Consider the following 25,385-nt stretch of genomic DNA (forward strand, 5'->3'; position numbering starts at 1 on the left):
CAGTCAGTCCTCATCTTCACCTCTGAATATCTGGACAAACATGACGCTTTTATTTTCTGTGCTGCCATCGTGTGGTCTAGAAACTACCGCAAATAAACACACGGTTAATTGATATCGTTTAGCGAGCAATTATGCTATTCATATATTCTTTGCTTTTGAATGCATTATCATATAGGCTACCTAACAATATATAATCTTTAAACATGATTTTAGTTTTATATCAGTCACAATGAGATTCATTCATGTGCTGGATCGAGCGACGCCGATAAATGCGCTACACAGATGAACGAGAACATAGAAGTTCAACTGTCTATTTTTAATTATATATATAGGCCTATAATTTCCGAGAAAATAAAAATATTGTAGAGCTGAGCATAACAGAAGAAAAAACTTCCATTAAGCTATACCTGTCTGTCATCTTAATTCATAACTTTCATACTTGTATGATAGGACCTAAACGGTTCACACGCGCGAGCGGAGTTATATAAAATACTTTCATTAACATGAACGAAGAATGAACAATACTTCTACAGCATTTATTAATCTTAGTTGATGTTAAATTCAACATTTATTAAAACCTATTACATTATTAAAATCAAAAGTTGTATTTGTTAACAGTAATGCACTGTGAACTAACATGAACATACAATGACCAGTTGTATTTTTATTAACTAACATTACCAAAGATTGATTAAAAAAATAAAATAAAAAAAAATTGCTCGTTGTTAGTTCGTTAATGGCCTATATTAACTACTGTTAACAAGTGAGACCTATTGTAAAATGTTACCAAATGGTAGGCTAATAGTCGATCGTATGACAATTAAAAAAAATTCTAATTTAGAAAGATGTGAGTGTCTGGTGGCTTATAAATAGAGCTTGTTTTTACTATAAAACACTGTTAAAACATTAGAAACATTTGGTGACGTGAAAAAGGAAATATAAACGGCATTATAGAAGTATTACAGAATTTATAGAAGCTTTAAGTAGGCCTAATATACAAAGTCTTAAGACTACATTTTTATTTTATTTTATTTCCCACCCCCCAAAATATGTTTTTGAGCAGATGTGTAATCACACCACCAGCCACCAGGAGGAGACAGAGATACACTGCAAATGAAAGATTTTGACAGTATCTGGTCTAAGAACTCTTCTGATTAGAAGTTGAACAGCAGGAAATCTTTGACCAAGTTTTCTACTACAATATTTCCTTCTGAAAAGTTTTTTTTATTCCAAAAACTTGAGCACCATCAGAATTTAAAGGGTTAGTTCACCCAAAAATGAAAATGATCCCATAATTTACTCACCCTCAAGCCATCCAAGGTGTATATGACTTTCTCCTTTCAGCCGAACACAATCAGAGTTATGTTAAAAAATATCCTGGCTCTTCCCAGCTTTATAATGACACTGAATAGTTTTTGGAGCCCAAAAAAGCTCATCCATCCATCATAAAAGTAATCCATTTGACTCCAGTGGGTTAATAAAGGCCTTCTGAAGTGAAGCGATGCATTTTTATAAGAAAAATATCCATATTTAAAGCTTCATAAACTATAAATCACTGGCTTCCGGAATATGTTGGAATATGTTTTAACTTCACAAACCATATTGATCAGTGGTCTTTCAGGTGCTCATGCATCGCACAGTAACTAAAACACACACACACACACACTCGCCATTACAAACCCTCCATGCTTGAATAAACGGGACCAACATGTAACTTAAACAAGCTTGTTTTTAATGGATCTGCAAAATCGTTTGAATTTCCAAAGAGAACGCTCCCCTCCCTGACACGTATCTGGACTAGAAGAGATACTTCCTGTGAATTACAAACATGGCAAAACTTACAAAAGACCCCAAAAAACCCAAAGAAACCAGCATGCAGGAGAGAATGAGTAACTGAGTGAGGGGGGGAAAAAAACAACAAAACAAAACAAAAATACATTGAGGAGATTCATAAAAGAAGTCATTCTGAAAAATAAAGAACAAACTAAATTTAAAAAACAAAACAAAAAAAAAAGTATAATGCCATTCTCTTCTGAGCAAAATGGTTGAATCCAGATGGTTCCACTCAGGCGTGTGTTGTGTGGGGTTGAGTTAACAGGTCAAGCAGAGAGGAGAGGACCAGTGTGTGTGTGTGTGTGTGTGTGTGTGTGTGTGTGTGTGTATATATATATGTTACAGAAAAGTGGTGTTTAAATGTGTTTGAGGGGGAATGAGCTCTAAGGCTCTACATTAAGGCACCGGACGAAAGAAATCAAATAAAAACAAACAAACAAAAAAAACATCTAGAGAAGATCTCTCACACTAACACACAACACTAACCCCAAAACACTGGACAAAAGTCTTCATCTAGGATGTCATACTGAACGCTACGCCGCTCCTCTGTGCCGACGGACAGCGTCTCCAGGTCCACTGACGCTCTTTATGTAGTGGTGAATGCGAGTTTGTTTTTCGTTTAAATTCATTTCATTCTTTCTTTCTTTCTTTAATCTTTAAAATAAGTACGAAGAAACATGAAATGACTCTCTTTACTTTTTTTCAGAAATAAAATGATGTCAGCAAGCAGTCGTGAGTGTGAGAAACGTTAGAGATGTGTTTTACAGAGAATCCCATTAGAAGGACAGAACGAAAGAGTGTTAGACAGAAATGAGGGATAAGTGAAAGAGAGAGAGAGAGAGAGAGAGAGAGATAGAAGAACATGTGTGTGTGTGTGTGTGTGTGTGTGTGTGTGTGTTTGTGTAAAGTGTGTGAGTAACTGTGTCTGTTCAACTGCAGCACTTGGTCTTCCATCCTGTGACTCCGCCTCCAGTGCTGATGTCCACGTTTTCACTGTTGGGCTCTTTTACGGGCGTCTGCAAAAAACAAAATAGAGCTTAAAAAAGAGATTTTGCTCCACACTTTGAGCTTTGGCGCCAACTCAAGATTGTTTTGATCATTTCGGCTTTGTTTGGTTGGTTTCCAGCACCAAACTCACACCACTGGTTGAGTCACTGTTGCAGTCCGGCTGATCAGGATGTTCAAACAAACAGAGCGAGGTTTTGATGGTGCCACAATGTTTATACTTTTCACTGGAATCAACCCATTAATGGTTTACAGTTGTAATCAAAATGATTCAATCCCCATTGCAAATCAGGATTATTGGCAAAATTTACAGACTTTCAGCTTTTTGCACTGAACAAATCAAACAAAAGTCATTGAAATAGCACAACTGTTTCAAGTCGTTTCCTCAAATTCAACTGAAAATGCAACTTTTAATGACTTCTGCAGTCTCAAAATTATTCAACCCCCTGAATAGAATCCCTCACAACAGCACAAATCTGCAAAATAGGTGTCGTCTCAAGATCACCTGATGCAACTAATCAAGGGCTTCATTAGTTGCACCAGGTGTGCTTGAGCTAGAACACATGAAATATCTGAACTGGCTAGGTTTGTTGAGTGTCACGTTTGACAGCATGTTAGAAATATGGCTAAGTCAAAAGAGAGATCCAAAAAAGTTAAAGGTGCAGTAGGTGATCTGGGAAATGCTAACGTTAACCTGTCAGCATACAATCCCACCCTCCCTGCAAATCGCAGTACAAAGCCACACCTCCTCCAAAACACATGAAGACACACACACAGCTGCTCTCGGCAAAGCTTCACAAGAGACGCGTTAAAGGGTAACTCTCGCCAAAATGCAACCTAGGGTCTTTTTGTTAATCTACCCGAGGCAAACGTGTAAAAGCATAATTAGAATGGAAACGCAACTTTAAAATTTGACCGTATTTTCGTTTTCGGTCAAAATGCCTTGTGAATGGGAGAGCTTGGGGCACGGCTATGATAGCATCAAAAATCGCTATTTTTAAAACACTAAGAAGGCTCGACACAACATGAAACTTTGCTGGAAGTATGACCAGCGGCTCTACACATGAACTCCAGCATTGAGAACATTGTTTGTGTTCACAGAGTTTACTAAAAAGGAGGATTTTGAACAACTCACTGTCTCTGTGTCCGCCGGCATTTTGACAGTCAAAAATAGTCGATCTCCGAATGTGAATGAACTGACTCTGAATTTTAGTATTGCTTCTTATTAGGGATGCACCGATTGGGAAATTCTGGGCCGATACCGATACCGATGTTTAACATAACAACTTGGCCGATGGCCGATGCCGATGTTTTTTCTTTTTGTTATTTATTCCTTCTTTTGTGCCACGGAAACATACAAGTCTTTCGGCTCTTGATCACACTATCCTAGAATGAGCACAAATTCAATCAGACCAATTTATGAAACAAAAAAAACCTTTAATGTCACTTTCTGGTTGACAGTTATAACCTTATTTATAAGTTCTTTTTCAGTTGTTATGAAGAGCAATATGAGAGAGAAATTTGGTAATCATTGTCTGACCCAACAAAAAAAACATTATAATATTCATTTTATTTTTCGTGTTCGCATTTATGAGGGAAAAAACACGGGTGAATGTTCATACCAAAATATTAAATTTTAAGCGCGCACGCGCTCTTCTGCGAGAGAGAGAGAGAGAGAGAGAGAGAGAGAGAGAGAGAGCCCCGACCGCGCGCGCGCTCTCACTCACTATTCAGAGCGGTCAAGCTTCCCCGTACTTTTTGACAAGAGTCCTTGACAGGGAGGCCAGAGTTTATTTGCAGCTCAAGTCGGCGGCGGTGTGTACAGTTAACGCTCTATCTGTTGACGGCGCTGAGGGAAAAGCTCCCGCCACTGGAAGAAGCAGTCGCCGCCCATTTGTGTCCTCCTGCGCACCCATCAAAGCCGTGCAGAACGTCTTCAGCACTCGCGGATCGTGCATACTCCGCCGCTTCTTCTGCTACACACCATGGTCGTTCTTTTCTCGAGAAAAGGAGTTTTCTCATAGAAAATAAATAAATAAATGCGTCATTGTACCCAGCACTTCTGAAAATGCACTTCCGAATGCGTCTCTGTCCCCAGCATATCAAACCAAACTGACGCCCATGTGACATCAGCGAATGTCATTTTTATTTCCCGATGGCCGATGGCAGTTAACGAGGCAAATATCGGCCGTTACCGATGTTCAGCCGATGCATCGGTGCATCCCTACTTCTTATATGAGGATCCTTTTTCAAATACAAGGTCAATATTGATTTTCACTAACGACAAAACAACAAATTATCCGTGAACTTATATGTAACTAAGCTTTAGGAGCTTTCCATCTTTACTCTCCTCCCTGTTACGTTGCATTCGGAGATCGACTATTTTTGACTGTCAAAATTGTTGCATTTTGGCGAGAGTTACCCTTTAAACTCCCTCATGTCTCAAAGCACGTAACATTACAAAATAATGAACGTAAACAACTTAGAGAGCTTGTATTCATTGCTGTGTTGATACTGTTGACAGGGAAACGCATAATTCCACTAACTAAGAGCCGGCTGTCGTCAAAGACATACACAAATTCATCAGTGTCTCAAATCAACAGAAACAGAACTGGGGTGGGAATCTTTAGTGATTCAATTTGGATTCAGGGAATCACAATGCAATTTATTCAGTGAGGTGATGTGGTTCATCTCGTTGAATTATGATTCTGAACATACAGACTCATTTCTGCTCTAAAATAATAGTATCTAAAAGAGTAAACACCAGCTGAATACACGAGAGAGGTCAGCTGCTGTAACTGTGAATTTATGAGTCAAATGAAACAACATCGATGCTCTTTAGCATTGCAGTGTTTTTGCTTAAAGGTGCCATGTGTAAAAATTGAGGTAAAAATATCCAAAAAATGAGCTACACGCATCAAAAGAATGAGAAGAAATAAGGGCGATGATGTCATAAAAAAAATGTCAAGTTATAGTGCTGCAGAGATATCAACCTTAATTAGCATTAGCATTACTAGCCACGGCCCGACAGGTGTCGTAATACCAGTTTCGGCCATGGGAGGCGGTATGCGGGCAACATAACCACCAGCCAAACATGCAATACACGAATAACTCGCACGGCTTGTGGGCGTACTTGAACCTGATGTCAATCGTGTGGAAAGTACAGCCCACTTCTTCATTTCAATTCAGGGAAGAGAGCGGAAGGATGGCTGAAGCCCTTGGCAAGAGACCCCTACCACCACCACCCGCTGCAGGGAAAAAAACGCGCTCTGAAGCACAAATCAAATCAGATAAGAAAAGGACCGCTCGTCACAGTCCGGGCTCGAAAGCGCGAGGGACTGCGAGCGAACTGCAGCGCATAGCCCTGTTTTACAACGTTCAGCACCCATTCTGACACGCCCGGGATCGCTTCCCATGCTTTCGCACGCATAGCTAGGGGCAGAATGGTCTCCGTGTTCTGACCGCCGCACTGCGCGGGTTCGAGAAACTGAAACGGAGGTATCAACGCGGCGCGCGCGCCCTCGTTGTCTGAATATTGCTGCTCGCTGACGACAGCAGCCGGCTGTTTCACATTCAATGACTCGGTCGCTAAGGACGGAGAACAATTTGTGGCGCGAACAGGTCATTTGTAGCCTACTGTATCTTTCAACAGTGTTCGTGTTTTTTTTACTATAGTAGAGATGATCGGTTCACGTGCGCTGTCTGATGTTGACCAATGATGTTGACAGAATGCTGTCTGTCAAATTAATTTAATTCAAACAATGTGTATATACAACTCTAAATGTAATATGAACAAAACGAATATGAACATATTCACTGGTAAAGGTGAAGGGGAGTAGCTTGAAGATGTCATGTTTCAAAATCACTTGACATCACCCAACGTTCCTCTCGAGGCAAAACGTCCTCTATTAGGCTTCGGCTATGGCTCTAGGGTTGTTGTGAAGGTAGGGGCGGAGCATAGAGACTATGCCGTTTCTCGTCTGTTACTCTAGAGTAGACCAATTCACTTTATGGAGGTATACTGCCCCCATCTGGTATGGAATGTGGAGTATGACTTGATTTTTTTGCCAGACAATCCACATGGCACCTTTAAAGGGATAGTTCACCCAAAACGGAAAATTATATCTGAATTTACTCAATCTCAACCCATCCTAGGTGTATAGGACTTTCTTCTTTCAGCCGAACACAGTCGGAGCTATATTAAAAAAATATCCTGGCTCTTCCAAGCTTTATAATTGGAGTGAATGGTAACTGAGATTTTGAAGCCCAAAAAAGCGCATCCATCCATCATAAAAATAATCCATGAGACTCCAGTGGGTTAATAAAGGCCTTCTGAAGTGAAGCGGTGCGTTTTTGTAAGAAAAATATCATATTTGAGTGACCTCTAACCCGATTTAGTGATGAACGCGGAAGCACAGAGGACAGAGCAAAACAAAACACCGCTCACGAATTAGAAGTCTAAAACGAGAATTATCTGAGGAGCTTGAGTTTGTTGCCAAGCCCTATTTGTTTGAAATGCGAGAGGCGTTTACTCTCACCTAAGATTACGCCACGCCAAAGTCTTACGTCATGCGTCGGGGTCAGATGTCACTCTCCCGCTGGAACTAGACTCGCGTACAACCGTTACCGGAAGCCAGTGATTATAGTTATGAAGTTATATACCGCATCGCTTCAGAAGGCCTTTATTAACCCACTGGAGCCGTATGGATTACTTATGATGGATGGATGCCCTTTTGTTGGGTTTAAAAAGAAACTCCCATTATAAAGCTGGGAAGAGCCACAATATTTTTTTATATAACTCTGATTGTGTCATATACACTTAGAATGGCTTGAGAGTGAGTCAATTATGGGATAATTTTCATTTTTGGGTTGAAATAACCCTTTAAATGCATTAAGCTCAATCATACCGTTTGTGATATCAGTCAGCGATTCCAGAACTCACCTTTCTGAGAATGTCTTCTGCTAACGTGAGGAACGCCTTCTCGATGTTGATGTTGGCTTTTGCACTTGTCTCGAAGAAGCGTATTCCGTGTTCTCTGGCGATCTAAGGATCAGCACAAGAACAGTTAATAGTGGTCGACTGATATATTGCCAAGGCCTTTTTTTTATATAATTGGCATCGGCTGACAAAGTTTTTCTGTTTGGCTAATGAATGGGACTTTTATTTTTGACAGTGTATAGGACTTTTATTTTGAAAGCACGGAGAACGCCAGCGCTCCCATTCTCTGTCTTTATTCATTTACGCTCTGTCTAATTAATTACAGAATCAAGAAGTTGCAGATTTATTTTTTAACAAGCTCAAATAATTTATTTCATATTCATTTCTAATATTATGTAACTAATAAATGTATATAAATATACATTTAATTTCAGTTATTGTTATGTATGCGTTTTTACTATCTTTAACCTTGTTAATCAAAAACTAGTGGACAAACTGTCCATCCAGACCCAACCATAGTCTCTCACCTGTTCCCCCTTGGCTTTTGGTACGATACGTTTGTCCTCCATGTCACACTTGTTGCCTAGCAGCATCCTCTCCACATCCTCGTTAGCATGCTGCAACAAACACACACACATTTGAGACGATGCATTCTTATACTATCCTTACAAATAGTGACATTTAGACTGACAGTCCAAATTAAAGTGGCTTCAGAAGTCTTTGAAAAAAACAGCACTGAGGAACTTAGTTTTGTAACAGTGGTGCAAGTGACTTGATGATATGAACAACACGCCACCAAACAACACAACCACATCCCTAATGGAGTCTCGTTATATGAATTCTCTTGAAATTGCTGATTGTTGAGAAATTCTGCATGAATCACACAGAAAATTCCAAAAGTCAGCAGTTTCACTACACGGCTACATATCTTTAAGTTGGTGTTTTTACAGGACTGGAACTTCAAAAGTCCTACACCAGCGGTTCTCAACTCAAAACTGGGTCGCAGGTCTGCTCTATTTATAAAAAATTAAATAATAAATAGCAACTAACCATATGATCACGCATAGTCAGACTAGTAAAATAAAAGGGCTTGACTTTTAAATGCTAGAAGAACGCACTTGGTCAACCAAATTTGGGCACAAATCCATGTCTAAAAAATCAAAAACAAAACTATGCAATGTAAAAGAAAACTCCATTCAGTGTGATTTCACTTGACCAGAATGTGTTTTGTGCAGTCAATTATTGGCCAACATTTTCCTATTGAGGCCATGTCATGTTAATAACAATAACCCTGGCTCAACTAATATTAAAATACTAAAATATCAAAATATTACCAAAAACTATAATATATATGGTAATATATCAATGATACTAAAATAACACTGCATTAAGCTTTTGCAGTTCAGATTGCTAATAAACTTTCTTCATTTTAAGCACACTTTTGTTGACTATATTTTATGTCAAACGTAAAATCTGGGTCTCAAGTAAATTTCTCAACCCAACATCGCAACATTTTCCATTCAAACACACAATCCTATTGAAACATCACTTCCTGAATGACTGTGTGTTTTCTGATGTTGTCAGAGGGTTGCAGTAATGTTGTGTGGAGACTGACCTCGTCAATGTTTCTGAGCCATTTGCTGATGTTTTCGAAGCTCTTGGCGTTGGTGATGTCATATACGAGCATGATTCCCATGGCCCCTCTGTAGTAAGAGGTAGTGATGGTGTGAAACCGTTCCTGTCCCGCTGTATCCCTGCACAAACACAATCAAACACGTCAGTCAGGCCCGGGCATCGAATGGATCATAAAACACACAGGATCTAAATTACTCTTCGGTTGGCCATAGCTGGTGACCATAGCTGGTGACCATAGCGGACCAGCTGTTAAGCAGCACCGATTATTACCGACTAATTCCACCTCAGCAACTGTTGCCGTCCCCTATACTGCTTGTCAAACACTTGTCTAATGTTCTTGTCTTTCAATATGTTACAAGTAGGGCTGGGTATTGACACAAATCACAATTCGATTCGATTTCAATTCGATATTGATTATTTTGGATATCAGGAACAATACATGGCAAATTTCAAATCTCTTAAAGGGGTCATGAACTGGATTGTTTTATTATTTTATAATGTTGCCTGGGGTGCCCTTATAATGTTAGTATGATTTTTACATAAAAAATGGTCATAATTTATAAATAAAAGCCATTTTTCCAAGCCTGATTTCAGCCTCAGATTTGAACGCTCTGTTTTAAGGGGCGTGTGCTGTGAGACTGCAGTGCAAACGCCCACTGCTGTGATTGGCTGACATGCTTGCATATGAAATAGCTAGTATTATATGAACTCTCTCGAAAACTTTTACTACGTTTTTACTATTACAGCTATCGAGATTAACAAATCGTGAAAAGTATCGTTTAAAGCATTATATTTAAATCTATTCCATCACATGAAAGGTTGCAGCATGATGAGCACTGACTGAGCTGATGACAGACAGTCTGTTGATCCCGTGAATAAAGATCTTATCATTGCAACGCAATTTTTGCACTCTCACAAATGCTTACACCAAATCACAATGCAAACACGATGTGAATGCACAGTAAGAGCTTCGTTGTGTAGTGTAACAGTGTCATTATTTCATCACGAGTTTGGTAAGTGTCCAGATAAGCTCTCGCGGCTCGCGCTGTGCTGTTTGATTGACAGCTTGGGCGATTGGAAAGGGATCGTTCTTTGATCGCTTTCAGTTTAAAAAAATATTATTTTCATAATTCTACGAGAAATTATGTGAAGTTGGTCGTTTAGTCACTGATGCATAAACAGTATTGAACGATTTTAAGAGAAATATCTGAACTTACACAGAAATCACTGATCGCAGATCAGGCATTAGAATACACATGGTTACTTACATGTTGCTGGCAGATCCGTGTCGGGAAATTGTGATTGACTGATTTAATAAAGTTTAACCATGCTGGAATCCGAAGGAAGCTTATGCAGACTGTCTTCTTCCACAAACAGGCACTGCACAATATTTAGTAAACAGCATGTGTATTGCTTGGAAGTAGCTCGATCGGTTTAGCAATTATCATGTCGTCCTACGTTATTTAGCATGTTTGGGCGAATCGGTGGGCGGGGCTAAACAGGCCGTGTTGAAGTAGGCGTTGATCTTCTTTTGTGGAGGCGGTGTTTTATTCTCTTTGACGTCATAGTTCCCCACTTTGAAAAACGAGTCGTTTGCTGAGCCAGATGTCTATTAAAGCTTTCATTGGACTAACAAGGTAGTTTTCAGTTCTGAAACTTACAGGATATTATTATAGTATGATGATCTCTTATATGTCAAAAGCTCAAGGAAATTTTGATTTCTCAGTTCATCACCCCTTTAACAAATCTCCTTCACTCACTAATGCTGTAAACTATGGGAGTCAGTTGTAGCCTACTAGGCTTCATTAGCCTACTAGGCTTCATTAGCCTACTATAATATTGAAGGTAAAAATTAACTGATTTGTATGAAAAAAAAATGTATAATAATAAAGTTTAGTGATGCTCCGATCAGCATTTTTGGGGCCGATCACCGATTACCAAAATCATGATCTGCCGATTGCCGATCACTGCCGATCACAGAATGGAAATATGCTAGAGTCAAGAAAATCTTGAAGAACCACCAATATTTATTTAATTGTAGTTAGAAAACAAGATAACATAAGGCTACTGTAGGCCACCTTTTCCAAATAAGGCACAGTATAATTTTTCAAAACAAAGAGGGGTCAGGCAGACTACAATGGATGTAGTTGAGGAACTAACTACATCAGATCCAAAAAATAAAATAATGACAATGACATTTGAGGTTATTAAAAAGTCCCGCCCCTCGACTGCCAAAAATAAAAGTGTTCGAGCGAGCAAAATCAGCAGGCGAGAGGAGATCAAGCACGAGAGTGTGGGGAATGATCATGCGCGCGCGCGAGGGCAGAGATGTCATGCGCCCGCGCAGGGTTTGAATGAGCTCGCGAGTTCCCGTTTCCTCGCGCGTAGATCTGTTATCCTCTCGCGAATGTCATTTACCGCGCGCGCCAGCATCAGTCGTGCGCTCGTTTATAATTGCCATTGAATTGCCGTCATAGGAGAACTCATTTTGCCACTGTTAAGCAAGCTCTGCTCTGCTGATGTGTTGCCCCGCATGCGGAAAAGTTGCACGAGTTATTTACGTCACGTGATCGGCTTTTTTGATCGGCGCTTTTGGGGGTTGCCGATCAAGCTATTTTTTGCCAATATCGGCCGATCATGATCGGCGGCCGATCAATCGGAGCATCACTAATAAAGTTACATGAAATGTAAACATTTAAATGGTGGCTGTCATAAAAACTTGCTAGATTTATTCAAACATGCATTAAATATTGAAGAACATTAAAAATTATAATGAATATGTACATATGGTGCATATATTTAGATAAAATGCTCCTCTCTAGAGTTAATTTTTCTAGCTGACTGACGAGTTTATGGCCACTGAATATGGTTTTTCTGAGGTAAATGTGACGTTACATGACATTGTTTACAAGCTGATTTACTGACGTCTTTCCACGGTTGAAAACTGAGCGATTCCATGTCACATGATACGGATTTCGATAGGTTGTACTTTCAGATGCTCATTCATGTTTATTTCGTGCGCTAACTGGTATTATTAAGGCAGAAGAGAAGATCACGTGCTGCTGCTTCTCTAGAGCTGAGCTGCGCCAGAGCGATCTCACGCCACAGCGCCGAGACGGTATTTATGTTTTGTAATTTCGTAAGAAAATAGACTTTGTTACATATCAATAGTAACAAAGCACAACGATTATTGCGATTTATTGGATGGGATGCGCGCTACAATGTTCTATTCATTCATCAACTGAAAACAGGATGACTAATCAATTCTTGGGATTTAAGAATCGATATCGGTTCGTAAAAATGAGAATCGATTAAAATCGAGAAATCTATATTTTTTACCCAGCCCTAGTTACAAGGCAATTTCACAGAATTGATTCAAAATGGAAAACAGTGCTGGGACGATAAGCATAAGAACAGACTAGGGATGCTAACGGTTAATCGACGATCAATTAATTGTTGATATTTTAATCGATAAAATTGTATCGATTTGTGTTTGCGGCTCATGCGCAGCAACAATGGAATTATTTATGTGCTTTTACCTTTTCTATCTGCAGTAAACTGTGTCATGGGGACGCCTACATCGCTGCACTACCTGGCACTTTTAGCCGTTTTACTAGGAAGCCCAACATTTTTTCTTTTACTGTCGTCATAACAGAATGGTAACACATTCCAGGTCACAAGCCACCGAAATGAAACCATGAAGAACAACGTTTTTCCAGTAGATCAGTCTCTGAATTGCATGTTAGCAAGTCTCTTCATGCTTGAATGAAGGTTTCATTTTGTATCCTGCATATAAACTAGAATTGAACAATATATAAAATTGATAATATAGTTGATGTAATATATATATAGATGATGTTGGTATTATATAGTTGACATTACCAAATTGAGATAAGAATTGGTGATATTTAAATATTATTTGTTAGTCTAAACTGATGTAAAAATTTAATTGTCAGATTTGTGACATTGCTTTTTATGTAACGCTACAGTAAAACACTGATGTTCACTTTTAGAAACCAAGAAAAATTTGAAACTTTTGGTTGGTTATTTCATTTTCAGTTATTCAAAATTTTAATATAATTTAAATATTAACTTAAAGCATTTACATATCACATTATCTATTTGTATAATGCGTGTTATGAATATGAAACCATGCAAACACACACTGAGAACTTACCATATCTGTAGCTTTATCTTCTTTCCTTGCAATTCAACTGTTTTGATCTTAAAATCGATTCCTAAAGAGACAGAACAGAAGGAGGAATTTAGGAAAGACACTTAAAAGAAACTGCATTCACAACCCCGATTTATATCTGTAATATTGAGTAAAACACAATATTCAATGGGAAAATGTGAATTTTATTCATTGGAAATTGATTGGATCCACCTAGGCTTTTCATATTAGAATGGATTTGGATCTGAATGGGAGTTTGCAGTGGATTGTGGGGGATTTGCTCTCCTCCTGAACCTCCAGCATGTTCTAGGAGGCATTATGACCATAATGTTGAGGCTGAAGCTCAAGAGCATCTTCACATATCCCAATGGTGGCGCTACTTTTTCCAAGTAGAATGTTATTTGCTATAATCACTGCAAGCTTTAGCACATTAACTGGCTTAGTTAAAATGACTGTTTACAGTTTAGAGACTTTGCCTTATCTACAACAATGACTACACTGAAGGTGCTGTATGTAATGTTTTAGAGACTGTACTAAAGCACAAAAATACCATAGTATGTTTGCAGAGATTTAGGAAACATGCTAAGTTCACATACTTGTTTCTCCATAAAGCAATGCTACAGCTCAGTATTAATAATAATAATATCGCTGCATGATCAAATTTGACGTTTAAATTTGATACTTTTGATATTTAAATTCTCTATAAGGAGGTTCCCTAGGTTTTTGCACATTCCTTTTTTAATAAAAGTTCATTTTATTTGCCTCTCAATTCAAGCTCAGTGCTTTACAGTCAAATTTCCAACAAACAAACAAGTAATATTATTAGCAACTGTACTTATTAATAGAAAACAATAGTAATTTTGTGTTTAAAAATCCCACTAGCGGCGCTACCAAATCAGGTGCTTGCAACAACATCTGTAGAACTTGACACCAATTTTACAATACAGACTCAGAAAACATCAAATTTATTAATAAATAATTAAAATGTCTCCTTGAGATTTTTTTCAACACATTTATAATCATTACTTTTGCCGGTGCTTTGCTTGGCGAGCTTTATTAGTGGCCTAGGCTATATTAGGCCTCTTTATATAGGGCTCTTTATGGTTTAGTATTCCCCCCAGTATATATTTAAGTAATTAAATTAATATAAATGTGCGATTATTAGTCAACTAATAATGGCTTAAATGAGCGACTAATATTTGACTAGAAAAATCTAGTCAGGGGGCAGCCCAAATGCATAAATCATTTTTGCACTAAATGGCTCCAATACTGAATTTTCATCATTCACTGTAAAGGTGTGGGATGTGTAGGCAATGGCATACATTAATTTGTTGTAAAATCATCAAAAATCATGACTTGTGAAAATGTGCCTCTAAGGGCTTTAGCGTGGGAGAAGCTTTTTCAAATGAGAAACAAGACTGAGCACTCAGTGTGACATCAAGAAAACGCTACACTATCTATAGCAATAGCCTATCGATGCGGCATTTCTACCATGTTCCTAAATTTAAAAGTAACGATATAAACCATGAGGTTTAAGCAGCTCAGAGTAGCATCACAGTGTTTGCTCATGAGTAGAGAGATCTCTACCGTTCAGAGAGAACACTAGCAGCGTGTGTTGTTGAGACTAGCACGGACTAACACGGGCACGCAGACAGAATGGAAAGGTTCATCTGTGAAACTGCTGAGAGAGTTTAATGGCCCAACTGCACAGTAAAAGCATTCAGACAAATTCACACTGGAAAATGACCTGAACAGATCGCTGGTAGCTACTTTGTCCTTGCCACACACACACACACACACACACAACTGATGTTTGCAGAGAAACTTGGATTAAGTAAGCAACTCCCACAATACCCTGGCAACCATAAGCAATGTGCAAAAAAAAAAAAAAAAAAAAAAAAAACTTAGCAACGACTTAAAATCACCTTAGTAATGGCATAGTAACAATCTAAATCACTCAAAACACTTTAGCAACCGCACTGTAACAACCCTCCTCAGCAACTGCATAGCAACAACCTAATCCACTCAAAACACTATAGAAATGGCATACTAATGAACTAATCCAATTAAAATACCATAGCATCTACATAGTAACATCGTAAATTAGGGGACCCACCGGTTGCCGTTTTTTCTTCTTTGTTTGAGCAAATTTATTTGTTGTTTATTTGCTCTATTACAGTACCCTGGAAATCCAGAGTTCTCACGAGAGCACAAGTTGAATTTGCTCAGCGAGTTTACTCTGGCATCGACGAGTAATGATGCTCATTAAATATGCCCTTGTATCCGAGCTGCACCAATCATAACATCTATTTTGCGCACACTGGATAAGCTACAACAGTTATACGTGTCACTAGCTCTGAATAGACAATATTAACTTCCCGATTTTAATCGGTAATGATATGGTTTCTTAAATCGAAAATCTTTTAGTCTGTGCTGTTTTCTGTTGATGCGTAGCGTGAATAAAACTTAACTAAACATTTGTAACACGCCTGCAATCCAATAATCGCAAAAGGCTTTTTGCTGTGTTACTGTTAATATGAAGCAAAGTCTCAACTTTAAAATTCTTTCGATTTTATTGTGAATTTCAAACAATAAATATCAATAAAATCTCTTTAATATGGCAGATGGCTGTAGCGCCTCAGTTCAAGCGCTTGTGAAGTTGAACCGATCATCTCATCTCCTCTTTACTACTAGTTACAGCATGAAATAAACATGGGTGAACACCGGAAGGTGTGTCGAAAGATACATCACAACTTATCCAAATGAATCCTGTCTCATGCAATCACTCAGTGTTTCAACCAAGGAAAGACGTCAAAACGGCTTGTATGTTTACTTAAGGTTACATATACCTCAAGAAAGCTATTCAATGTCCATAAACTCAGTTAGCTAGAAAGAAAGAAAAAAAAAAACTCTAGAGAGGAGCATTTTGCTAAATATATGCACTGTATTCCACATTCATTGTATTTTTACTTAACCTGTTAGTGATGTCTTCATTATTTAATGTATGTTTGGATAAACCTATCATGAAATTACTATCATGTTATTACAGTTTATTGTCATTTAAATGTTTATATTTCAGCAACAAATGGAGTAAAAACAATTCTGTTATTAAAAGGTAGATATAGAACTGCCTTATGTGCAGTTTAAATGTTTGTACAACTCAGCTTTAGCTATTTGAGTGTTAATAATGATTTGATTATTAATTTATTTATTTGCGTTTTTCTGCCAAGTGCGCATCCTGAATTTTCGGTTTCAGCCAAGAGTTTTCATTTCGGTGCATCCCTACATAAAACGCACTGTACCTGCACATACACACACAGAAAAAAACCTACAGACGAAGTGAATGAAAAAGCAAATTCACACTCTGACAGTAGGTGGCACTTATGGAACAGCAGCGATTTAGCATTTCCTTGGTTACTGCTGTACCAAAGTAGCCTGACGTCATCATACTCAGATTCTAGTCAGAATGAGTCTGATACTGCTCCACTGGGCTGTGATTATGGAGCGTGTTTCAACCGAACCAGGAAAGAAAATGCCTCTGCACTCAATTGGATAGACCTACAACCAATCAGAGCAACGGAGAAACCACAATGACCACAGGGTTTTCATTGCGACCATCGGGGCCAGCTGATGACTTTTGCCAAATCCCGTAGCAAGGACGGCAAACACATCTTTCCGATCGACAAATGCCTTGATTTCGGTTCTCTGTTCCTTATTTAAAATTAATGCGCTGTCGATATCTTCTATAACGGCGGCATCTTTGTTGTAAACTAATTCAACCCTAGCGCTCTTTGATGACGTGGATGATTACGTTACTGTTGATCATCTGTCCATCATCGTATAAAGCCCGCCCTGACAATTTGATTGGTCCGAACAGCTCTGGTTCGAGCATAGTTGCTCCACAACGGATCAAGTCCAGACCAAACTTCCTGACCTCAAATGTTGTGGGCGGGGCTAAGTTCTGCTGGCATCCAGGCTACTTTAATGGGCATTATACAGAGGAAACGAAAATGCCATCGAAACTTTCCTGAAAACAGTCAGTCAGTTCCCTCAAATTCAATTTATATTTTTCTTCTAATATTTTGAGCATCACAAACAGTTCCCTGCTGATGCATCTGTGCTCTCCTCTCTTCTTTGAGTCCGTCTTTAGCGTGTCCCGTCTAGCCAGTGTTTACAGACGCTGTTACATTTACACATTAATTATTGTAAAGCAGTTTGAGTGCATATCCGGAACTAAGAATGGCCAATATTAAACAAAAGAAACGGCAAGTTGCCAATCGTGTGTTTGGAGCAAAAACCACCCGGTTCTGATTCATGACCAGTCGACCAGGGCATCTCTAACCTAAGCCACTCAAAATACCTCAGCAATGGCATACAACAATCAAGTGCACTCGAAACACATTAGAAATGGCACAGTAACAACCGAAATCACTTAAATACATTATAGCATCCTCCAAACGATCACTCAAATGATGACAAAACAACCTAACACATCAGCCGCATTGTAAAGGCACTAACCATTTTGTTACCAAATAGTCTAAACAGGATTTGGAGTGTTTTAATGTTCTAACAAGGAGTGTGTAAGGGTACACAGAAATGATGGTTCGGGACATACCTTAGTTTTGAAGTCACAGTTTTTGGAACAGCTCTATTTAAACAAGAACATCTTTCTAACATTTACACAAACATAAACCCTTAAGATGCAAGTTATGTGTTGAGGAAAACATGTCTCAAAGGCATCAAGCATCATTCGTATCTGATAAGAGGGCAAGCTGTTTTAAACTGTATGCTTATGAGTAACTTTGAAGCGCTTAATATAAAGTACGTGTCATGTTTTGAACAACTTGGATCATAGGCTATTTTTCCAACAGCTGCACACTTGGTTTCCTCCGTATTTTTCAAATATGTTTGCAACATCAAAGTATATCGACATCTAATTCTGCACACAGAAGTTCCACGCATATTAAAATAGCCGCATTCATTCAGTATACAGGCAAGCCGAAACGAAAGACCCGTAACAAAAATTCTGTACGAATATGTGTACCGTTACACCCCAAGTTCTAACATGCAGAAAGACTGACCAGCATATTTAGCAGTAATGCTTAACAGAACTCAAACCACACACACACACACACTCACACACACAGCTGCACTATGGGTGGGAGCTGCTTTATGAAATGATACACAAATGAGCAGCCAAAGACTGAGTCATTCTCATACAATACACATAAACCACCACAGAGAACGGAGTTAGAAAGAGAATAAAGAGTGAAAACTCTGATGAACATGAGATATAAAAACACGACACACACTCATAGTTTAACCTCTGGAAACATGTCAAAGTCACACTCACTCAAAAACAGCAGTCTAGTATTTCAAGCTTTAAGAGCAGAAAGTTTGAGCCATGCTAATGCTAAATGCGGCCTTAAAGGAAGCATTCACAAAATGTGACAATTCTGCCATCATTTACTTCTCCTCCACATCTTTAAAAACCTGCATGCCTTCTTCTGAGGAACTCAAGATAAGATGTTTCAGTGATGCTATTCTATTACATACAATGAAAGTGAATGAGGACTAGGAGCTTTAAAAACGACAAAAAAAAAGAAGTACTGCAGACGTAGTTGACAAAAAAAAAAACTATATTACTTTGCCCTACATCAACAAAGGAAAATAAAACACAGGTTTAAAGTGACGTAAGGGTGAGTAAACTGTTTGAGAAGAAGTCTGGTTTATACTGGCTAGTACAGCAGCAAATGTGAGGCTGGTTTAAATAAACGTGGGTTATACGAGTTGTGAACACAAAGGACATGGAAGGGTTCCTGACAGGCAGCCAATCAGACCCCTTCCCATGAGCCTCTGCAGCTGTGGGGCCCCTCAGGGGTCAAGACTGAAGCTCCGCCCAACTGAGCCAAGATCCTGTCATTCAAAGAAAAAGAATGCACTACTGCCAGTCAGAAAGGGGAAAAGTGAGAAAAGCTCACTTTTTATGCATTTAGAAGTTTATACGATAATAAATCATGAGTTTAATAGTGCAAATGTGGTTAAGATTTGTGTTTGTGTGTGAGCGTGTAAGGTGATCTTTCTCTTGGGACTGCAGGGAGTTTCCGGCGAGTATTTTAAGGCCCTGAACTACAACAGAAAGAAAGAGAGAGATGGACTTAAAGTCATGAAATGACATTCATAACCTATATTATTATTAAGTGACAGGATATTTAAAAAGGGAAAATATGAAAGGTGAGACTTTAGTTTATCCATCAGGAATGAAAGTTTGTAGTCAAATGAAGGACTACCTTCCTGAAACAAATCTGTCATCGGTCAAAACTTAAAGGGTCAGTTCACCTAAAAATGAAAATTCTGTCATTTTATTATCAATTGTGGAATAAAATATCAATGTTTATATGTAAATAAAAGTCTGTCTTTTATTTAGCTGTCAATGGAGGGACAGAAAGCTCTCAGAAATATCTTCATTTGTGTTCCTGAAGATGAAAGAAAATCTTATGGGTTTGAAACGACATGAGGGTGAGTAATTAATGACAGAATTTTCAAATAAAATAAGCCTAAAGCCTAGTTGCAAGTTGTTCCTTTTTTAAAAAATAGATTGCAAAGACTATATGTAGTTGGAATAACATGGAGAATAATACCAGAAACATGCATTTAAGAAAAAGTAAATAGGGATTTTAGAAAAGCAACCAAAAGAAACATAAGAAAACAGAAAGAAAGAACTGGATTAGAATAGAAATATAGGCCTAAGTGTGAAAGTGGATTCACTGATCTGATCACGTCAACCACAGTTTCCTGGCATTTCAGAACATCAACCTCGTGCTGACGGTTTACATGTGCCACCTGATCTCACACACACTTGCTGATGGCAACAGGAAGCCACAGGTTTGATGTGGGTCACCTGACACACCGTGAGAGTCATGTGACTCACAGTAAAGAGATAAAAACACCATTGTAAAGGTCGCACACACACCGTTGCCCTTCCTGAAACCAGCTCAATATTTGTTTTCAAACCTAATCATGATCATATCCAGGATTTTATCAAACCAAACCAATCAAAGACTAACTTTATTCAACTTCTATATTAGAGTCATGCATCACTAAAAACAAGCACATTGTTCCACAGATTAAACGGTTTTACATTAACCAATACTGAATGGCCCATGTGATGTCAAATGTTTAGAAAATGTAAAGTGGTTTAAGAGGAAGCACAAGTTATGAGCTACATTTCAGATCAAAGCCTTTTTCTTTGGAATTAGTATAACAAGCACCAATGAATCACTCACAATAGCCTGGAAGAACCAGAAAACGTGTATTATATAAGCAAACCAAGCCAATTTGAATTTCTTTTTTAATTCTTTTCTTTTTAGGAACAAGCTTGAACATGCATCACATAAATTGGTTGTACAGGCCAACATACTAGAACACTTAAACATGATCAAAAACCAAGCAAATATAGTGGATCACAAGTAGACGAGGGAGACGCATATCCGTTTACACCTGGTGTTTTAATCCGTATCTTTTGTCCACTTTCAATCACTTCTGTCCTGATTTCTTCAGGCAGAGGGTCTATGGGCGGGGAAATGTATGGGCTTTTTCAGATCTTTCGATCTAATGGACATCAGATCAGCTTTGGTTTCTGCTCTGACAGCCACAAGACCAGCTGAACGCTGTGAGTGTGTGTTAGAAATCAGGAGTGAGAGAACATTGAGCTTGGAACGTTTTTCATCTTCAAACCAAACTTGGGTCTCCAGCTAAAGTTTAAATCCCGTCTGGCTAGAGCTCTTCCCATAATGTTCCCACATTAGGTCAGTAGACGGTCTTTTGTGGCTGTTTGAACACATTCGATCACATGAGCGTTTACACTACAAAAGCAATCCGGTCGAATGTGTTTTCAACTTCCTCTGGAAGTGGTCGAAAGTGGACGAGCTTAAAACGTTTTAGACCCCGTTTACAGCTGTATTATTTAGTGTCGTCCACTTGTGATCCGATCGACCAAAACGCATCTTAATACCAGGTGTAAACAAGACCATATATAACAAATACTCTCCAAAAATATTAGGCCTATATAAAGAAAATAGTGACTTAAATATAATTGAATTATAATAATAAATAAAAATAATAATATCTACAACATAGAATATGAAAATTTTAATTAAAATACTTGAATTCAATTCTGATTTCATGTTGACAAAGCTTGAGGTGAGTAACATCTAACGGTTACAAGATCTAAGCTTTTCTTCAGCCAAAACTCTACAATTGCAGGATATTTCTTCTTCAAAATCCGACAAAATGTCAGTGAGAGAGAGCATATAGTATCAGTTCTTTAAGATAAACGGACAGGGCCGGCTGTGTCTAAATTTGCCCCGCGAACTGGTGTGACACTGAGATCTCCTGTTACCCCCAGAGAAATGTCCCTGCCGTCCGTAAACTGAGTTCAAGAGCATCTGCCGTATGACATTCTCATGTAGTTCCTGTGATCTAACAGGTACGGCCAGCTTCTCTGTTTAACTTTAACTCATTTTTGCATTTACCTTTCAGGGATCTGAACACAGAGGAAGAGGGAGGATAGGAAGTCTGTTATATCGCAACAATGGCATCCAAACATCTGCAGCAATAAAGACAAGATGTCTATCTTGCATTTACATGTTAAATGATGATTGACAGGTGACGGATGATGGATTTGACAGCTAAAAAAGGTCAAATAAGCAGGAAAGCAATAAAACAATTTTACACTCAAATACAACAAATCAAAATTTAACGTGGCCCTTTTAGGATGCTTGCTAAAAGTACCACGGTATTAATATGGATTCTAAACACAGTCCACTCGAAATATACCTTGGAAAAACCCTGGCATAACAATACTGTAATAATTCAGTACAGTGGTACAATGACAGTTTCAAAGTACTTTTTCAAAGATTCCAACTCTCACACCTGGCCCTAACCCAGAAACTACAATAAACATACACACAGACTAGCAAAAACCCATCTCAAGTGTGTCTTTCCCATGATATCATACTGAAACGACTGGTTTAGCATATGGCGCGTTTCCACCGAGCGGTACAGTACGGTACGGTACGGGTCGGTACCCTTTTATTTGCGTTTCCACTGCCAAAAGTTGAGAATGGTACCAAAAAGCCGAACCGTACCGTACCACTTTTTGGGTACCCTTCCGTTGGGGTACCTAGCACAGTGGTACGGTACTAAAAGGTGGAGCTAGACTCACTGCAGGACGTTGATTGGTTGACAGAGAATCGTCACTTGCGCGTGCTACGAGGGGAATGACAACATAAGAAGCGCCATTTTTTAATATACAGTTTAATATAATACTACTGTTACTGTGTCACGAAATGTAATTTTAAGAGTTTTTCAGGCGAGAATGTAGTTGTTTAAAGCTCAAATCTGTGGTTTATTTATAAAGATGATTTGTTTTTCCCCGGTTGTGAGATCCATGCGATCAGCGGGCGCTCGGCGCTCATGTTTCCCGGCTGGATGAGCCTTTCCTCGGCTAAGTTCTTCTGACGTTCGCCGATGACTCCGACGGTAGTGGTTAAACATGAGATATAATTCGTCTTGTGTAGACCTAACGGGCGATCTTTGGTCTCGTGAATATATAATTCGTTCCCTGTCAATCGTTTTGGCCGAGGGCTAAGTTTAGTTTCATATTATAGGCTATTTGTATTTAACTTTACTGTTGTAATGTTAGATTAGAGCGTAGCATTTGGACATTTGACTGAATTGTTTGCTTTATTTCTTATTGTATAGCTTCTTGTACCTTTTACTTAAACTTTTATATTGGCTATTATTGATAAAACTGAAATTTTACAAAAAGAAATATGGTTTCTTGTCATTTTCTTATTACAAGATTATCACTGATGTTTATTGCAACATTTGTACAAATGCATATATTGCCTGTAATATGTGTAATTTGTTTTATTATTTAAACGAAAAGAGGTAACGTTAGGGTTGTGTTTTAAATTTCGTTTTGTTATAACGTTAAATAGAATAACGTATAACGTGCAGTGAATAATCAATATGCGTTGTGCATGAACCACATTTGTGTCCCTATAATGTTTAATTTATTTAAATGAAAACGAAAAGAGGCAGAGTAGTGTTTTATAACATATTTCGCTTTATTGTTGCTTAAAATGTACATACAGAGTAACAGAGATAACCGGAGTAGCAGAGCGAGCTGAGTGACCTTTTAAGAACGCGCTGTACCATTTGCATGTAGGAGTCGCACATGGCAAGTACAAACTTTGCGTACTTAATATTGAGAAAAGCCTAATGTCGGCGCTTGTCTTCTTGTGACAAACATGTCGAGGAGCAAGAACAAGATCTGCTGTATATGTCATCCATTGTAGTTTACTATGTTCTTCTTCGCGCGAAAATGACGTCGATCGAAACACCACGCCCATCAAGTAAGGGTACTGTTGGCAGTGGAAACGCTAGCCAGATCATGGTTAACAGACCCGAACCGTACCGTACTGTACCGTACCGTACTGTACTGCTCAGTGGAAACGCGCCAATAGAGAACACAGTTTGGCAAACACTCTATTGGCATAAATGCGCATGCGCAGTAGCGCAGCAGATGACGCCACATTACTGGACTGTTTATGCTTTTTTTCTTTTTTTATAACTTATGATCGATTATTTCAACAAACTGACAGGTTAAACGCACTAGTGACACAGTAAATATGTTTTGTACTGGTATGTTAACAGGTTTAACACTTAGGAGTGATGGGTTTTTGGGGTTACTGCATGTAACAGGCCGCTTGAACATTTAACCTAAGCTATACACGATGTATAGATCTCATCTGGACAAAATAATAACTAGGATACATATTAAACATCGAAAAAACATTAAGTTAAATCCTCTGGCATCAAATTGCTATTTGTCAATCAGCTCGCATGGTGGCGCGAACTTTAGCCAAATAACCTCAACAATAACATTGATCCAAAAAACAGGACGGCGTTTAATAGACGACCAGAACAAGCTTCACAACTCTACAACATGATTCTGAATCAACTGAGGTGATTCACTCAGCTGATATGAATCAGTTAGCCGGCTAGCATGCTAAAGCCCAGAATCAAGGCCTAGTCACCATGTATACACACATCTAACCGCATTTCTCACCTAAAACAATGACTAAAACCCTTAGACCGGGTAGATTCGTGTGTGTGTCTCACCTATAGTGGAGATAAAGGTGGTGTTGAAGGCGTCATCGGAGAATCGGAACAGCACGCAGGTCTTTCCCACCCCAGAATCACCAATCAAAAGCAGTTTAAAGAGCAGATCATATGTCTTCTTCGCCATCTGAGCTATTATAAACACACACTGATGAGAAGAGAATAGAGTAGACGGAGTGTGTGTTAAATGGAAAGTGTGTGTCTGTTATCCGAAAACACACGCCGGACAGTCTCTTCACAGCTGAATTGCGTTGATTTCCTCTGTGGACTCTTTTTATATTCCTAAGGATGTATTTAAGATGCGTGTTTCCTCTCAAAGCGTGGTGTTTGGTATTTTTAATGTCTCAGTATTTCTTTCTCTCACACACTGTCGGGACAAAATGGCTCCTCCGCCCGACTTTCTTTCTTCAAACTACACCAGCGATCTGATTTAAATGAAAGCTATTCCGCTTCATCCCAGCGATGCCGAACCGCGTAGATCTCGTTTGACAGCCGGTTCCGTTACGACAGTCCTTACCGGGTCCGTTTGTGGAGTTTAGAAGAGGACAAACACATAGACGACCGACCAACCGCCGTCGCCTTCGAATGGAGCCTCCACGGCGACACCCT

General features: G+C 38.8%; 1 protein-coding gene across 1 annotated transcript; it reads right to left on the reverse strand.

The window, feature by feature from the left end:
- Positions 1-1,711: 1,711 nt before the first annotated feature.
- rab10 (RAB10, member RAS oncogene family) lies at positions 1,712-25,385 on the reverse strand. The gene is made up of 6 exons (XM_082148105.1): positions 24,777-25,385; positions 13,590-13,650; positions 9,393-9,531; positions 8,305-8,394; positions 7,781-7,882; positions 1,712-2,849 (listed from the first exon to the last, which is right to left on the reverse strand). Exons 1-6 carry the CDS (start codon positions 24,901-24,903, stop codon positions 2,763-2,765), a joined length of 606 nt encoding a protein of 201 aa, XP_082004231.1. The 5' UTR covers positions 24,904-25,385; the 3' UTR covers positions 1,712-2,762.

This window comes from Leuciscus leuciscus (assembly GCF_965113295.1).
Source record: "Leuciscus leuciscus genome assembly, chromosome: 19".
Classification (NCBI taxonomy): Eukaryota; Metazoa; Chordata; class Actinopteri; order Cypriniformes; family Leuciscidae; genus Leuciscus; species Leuciscus leuciscus.

Excerpts from the sequence above, each read along its gene's own strand:
- rab10 (XM_082148105.1), bottom strand. The coding sequence starts at position 24,903 with ATGGCGAAGAAGACATATGATCTGCTCTTTAAACTGCTTTTGATTGGT. Across the intron at positions 13,651-24,776 it reads CACCTTTATCTCCACTATAG|GAATCGATTTTAAGATCAAA; the intron begins GTGAGACACACA and ends CTGTCTCTTTAG. Across the intron at positions 2,850-7,780 it reads CAGAAGACATTCTCAGAAAG|ACGCCCGTAAAAGAGCCCAA; the intron begins GTGAGTTCTGGA and ends TGTTTTTTGCAG.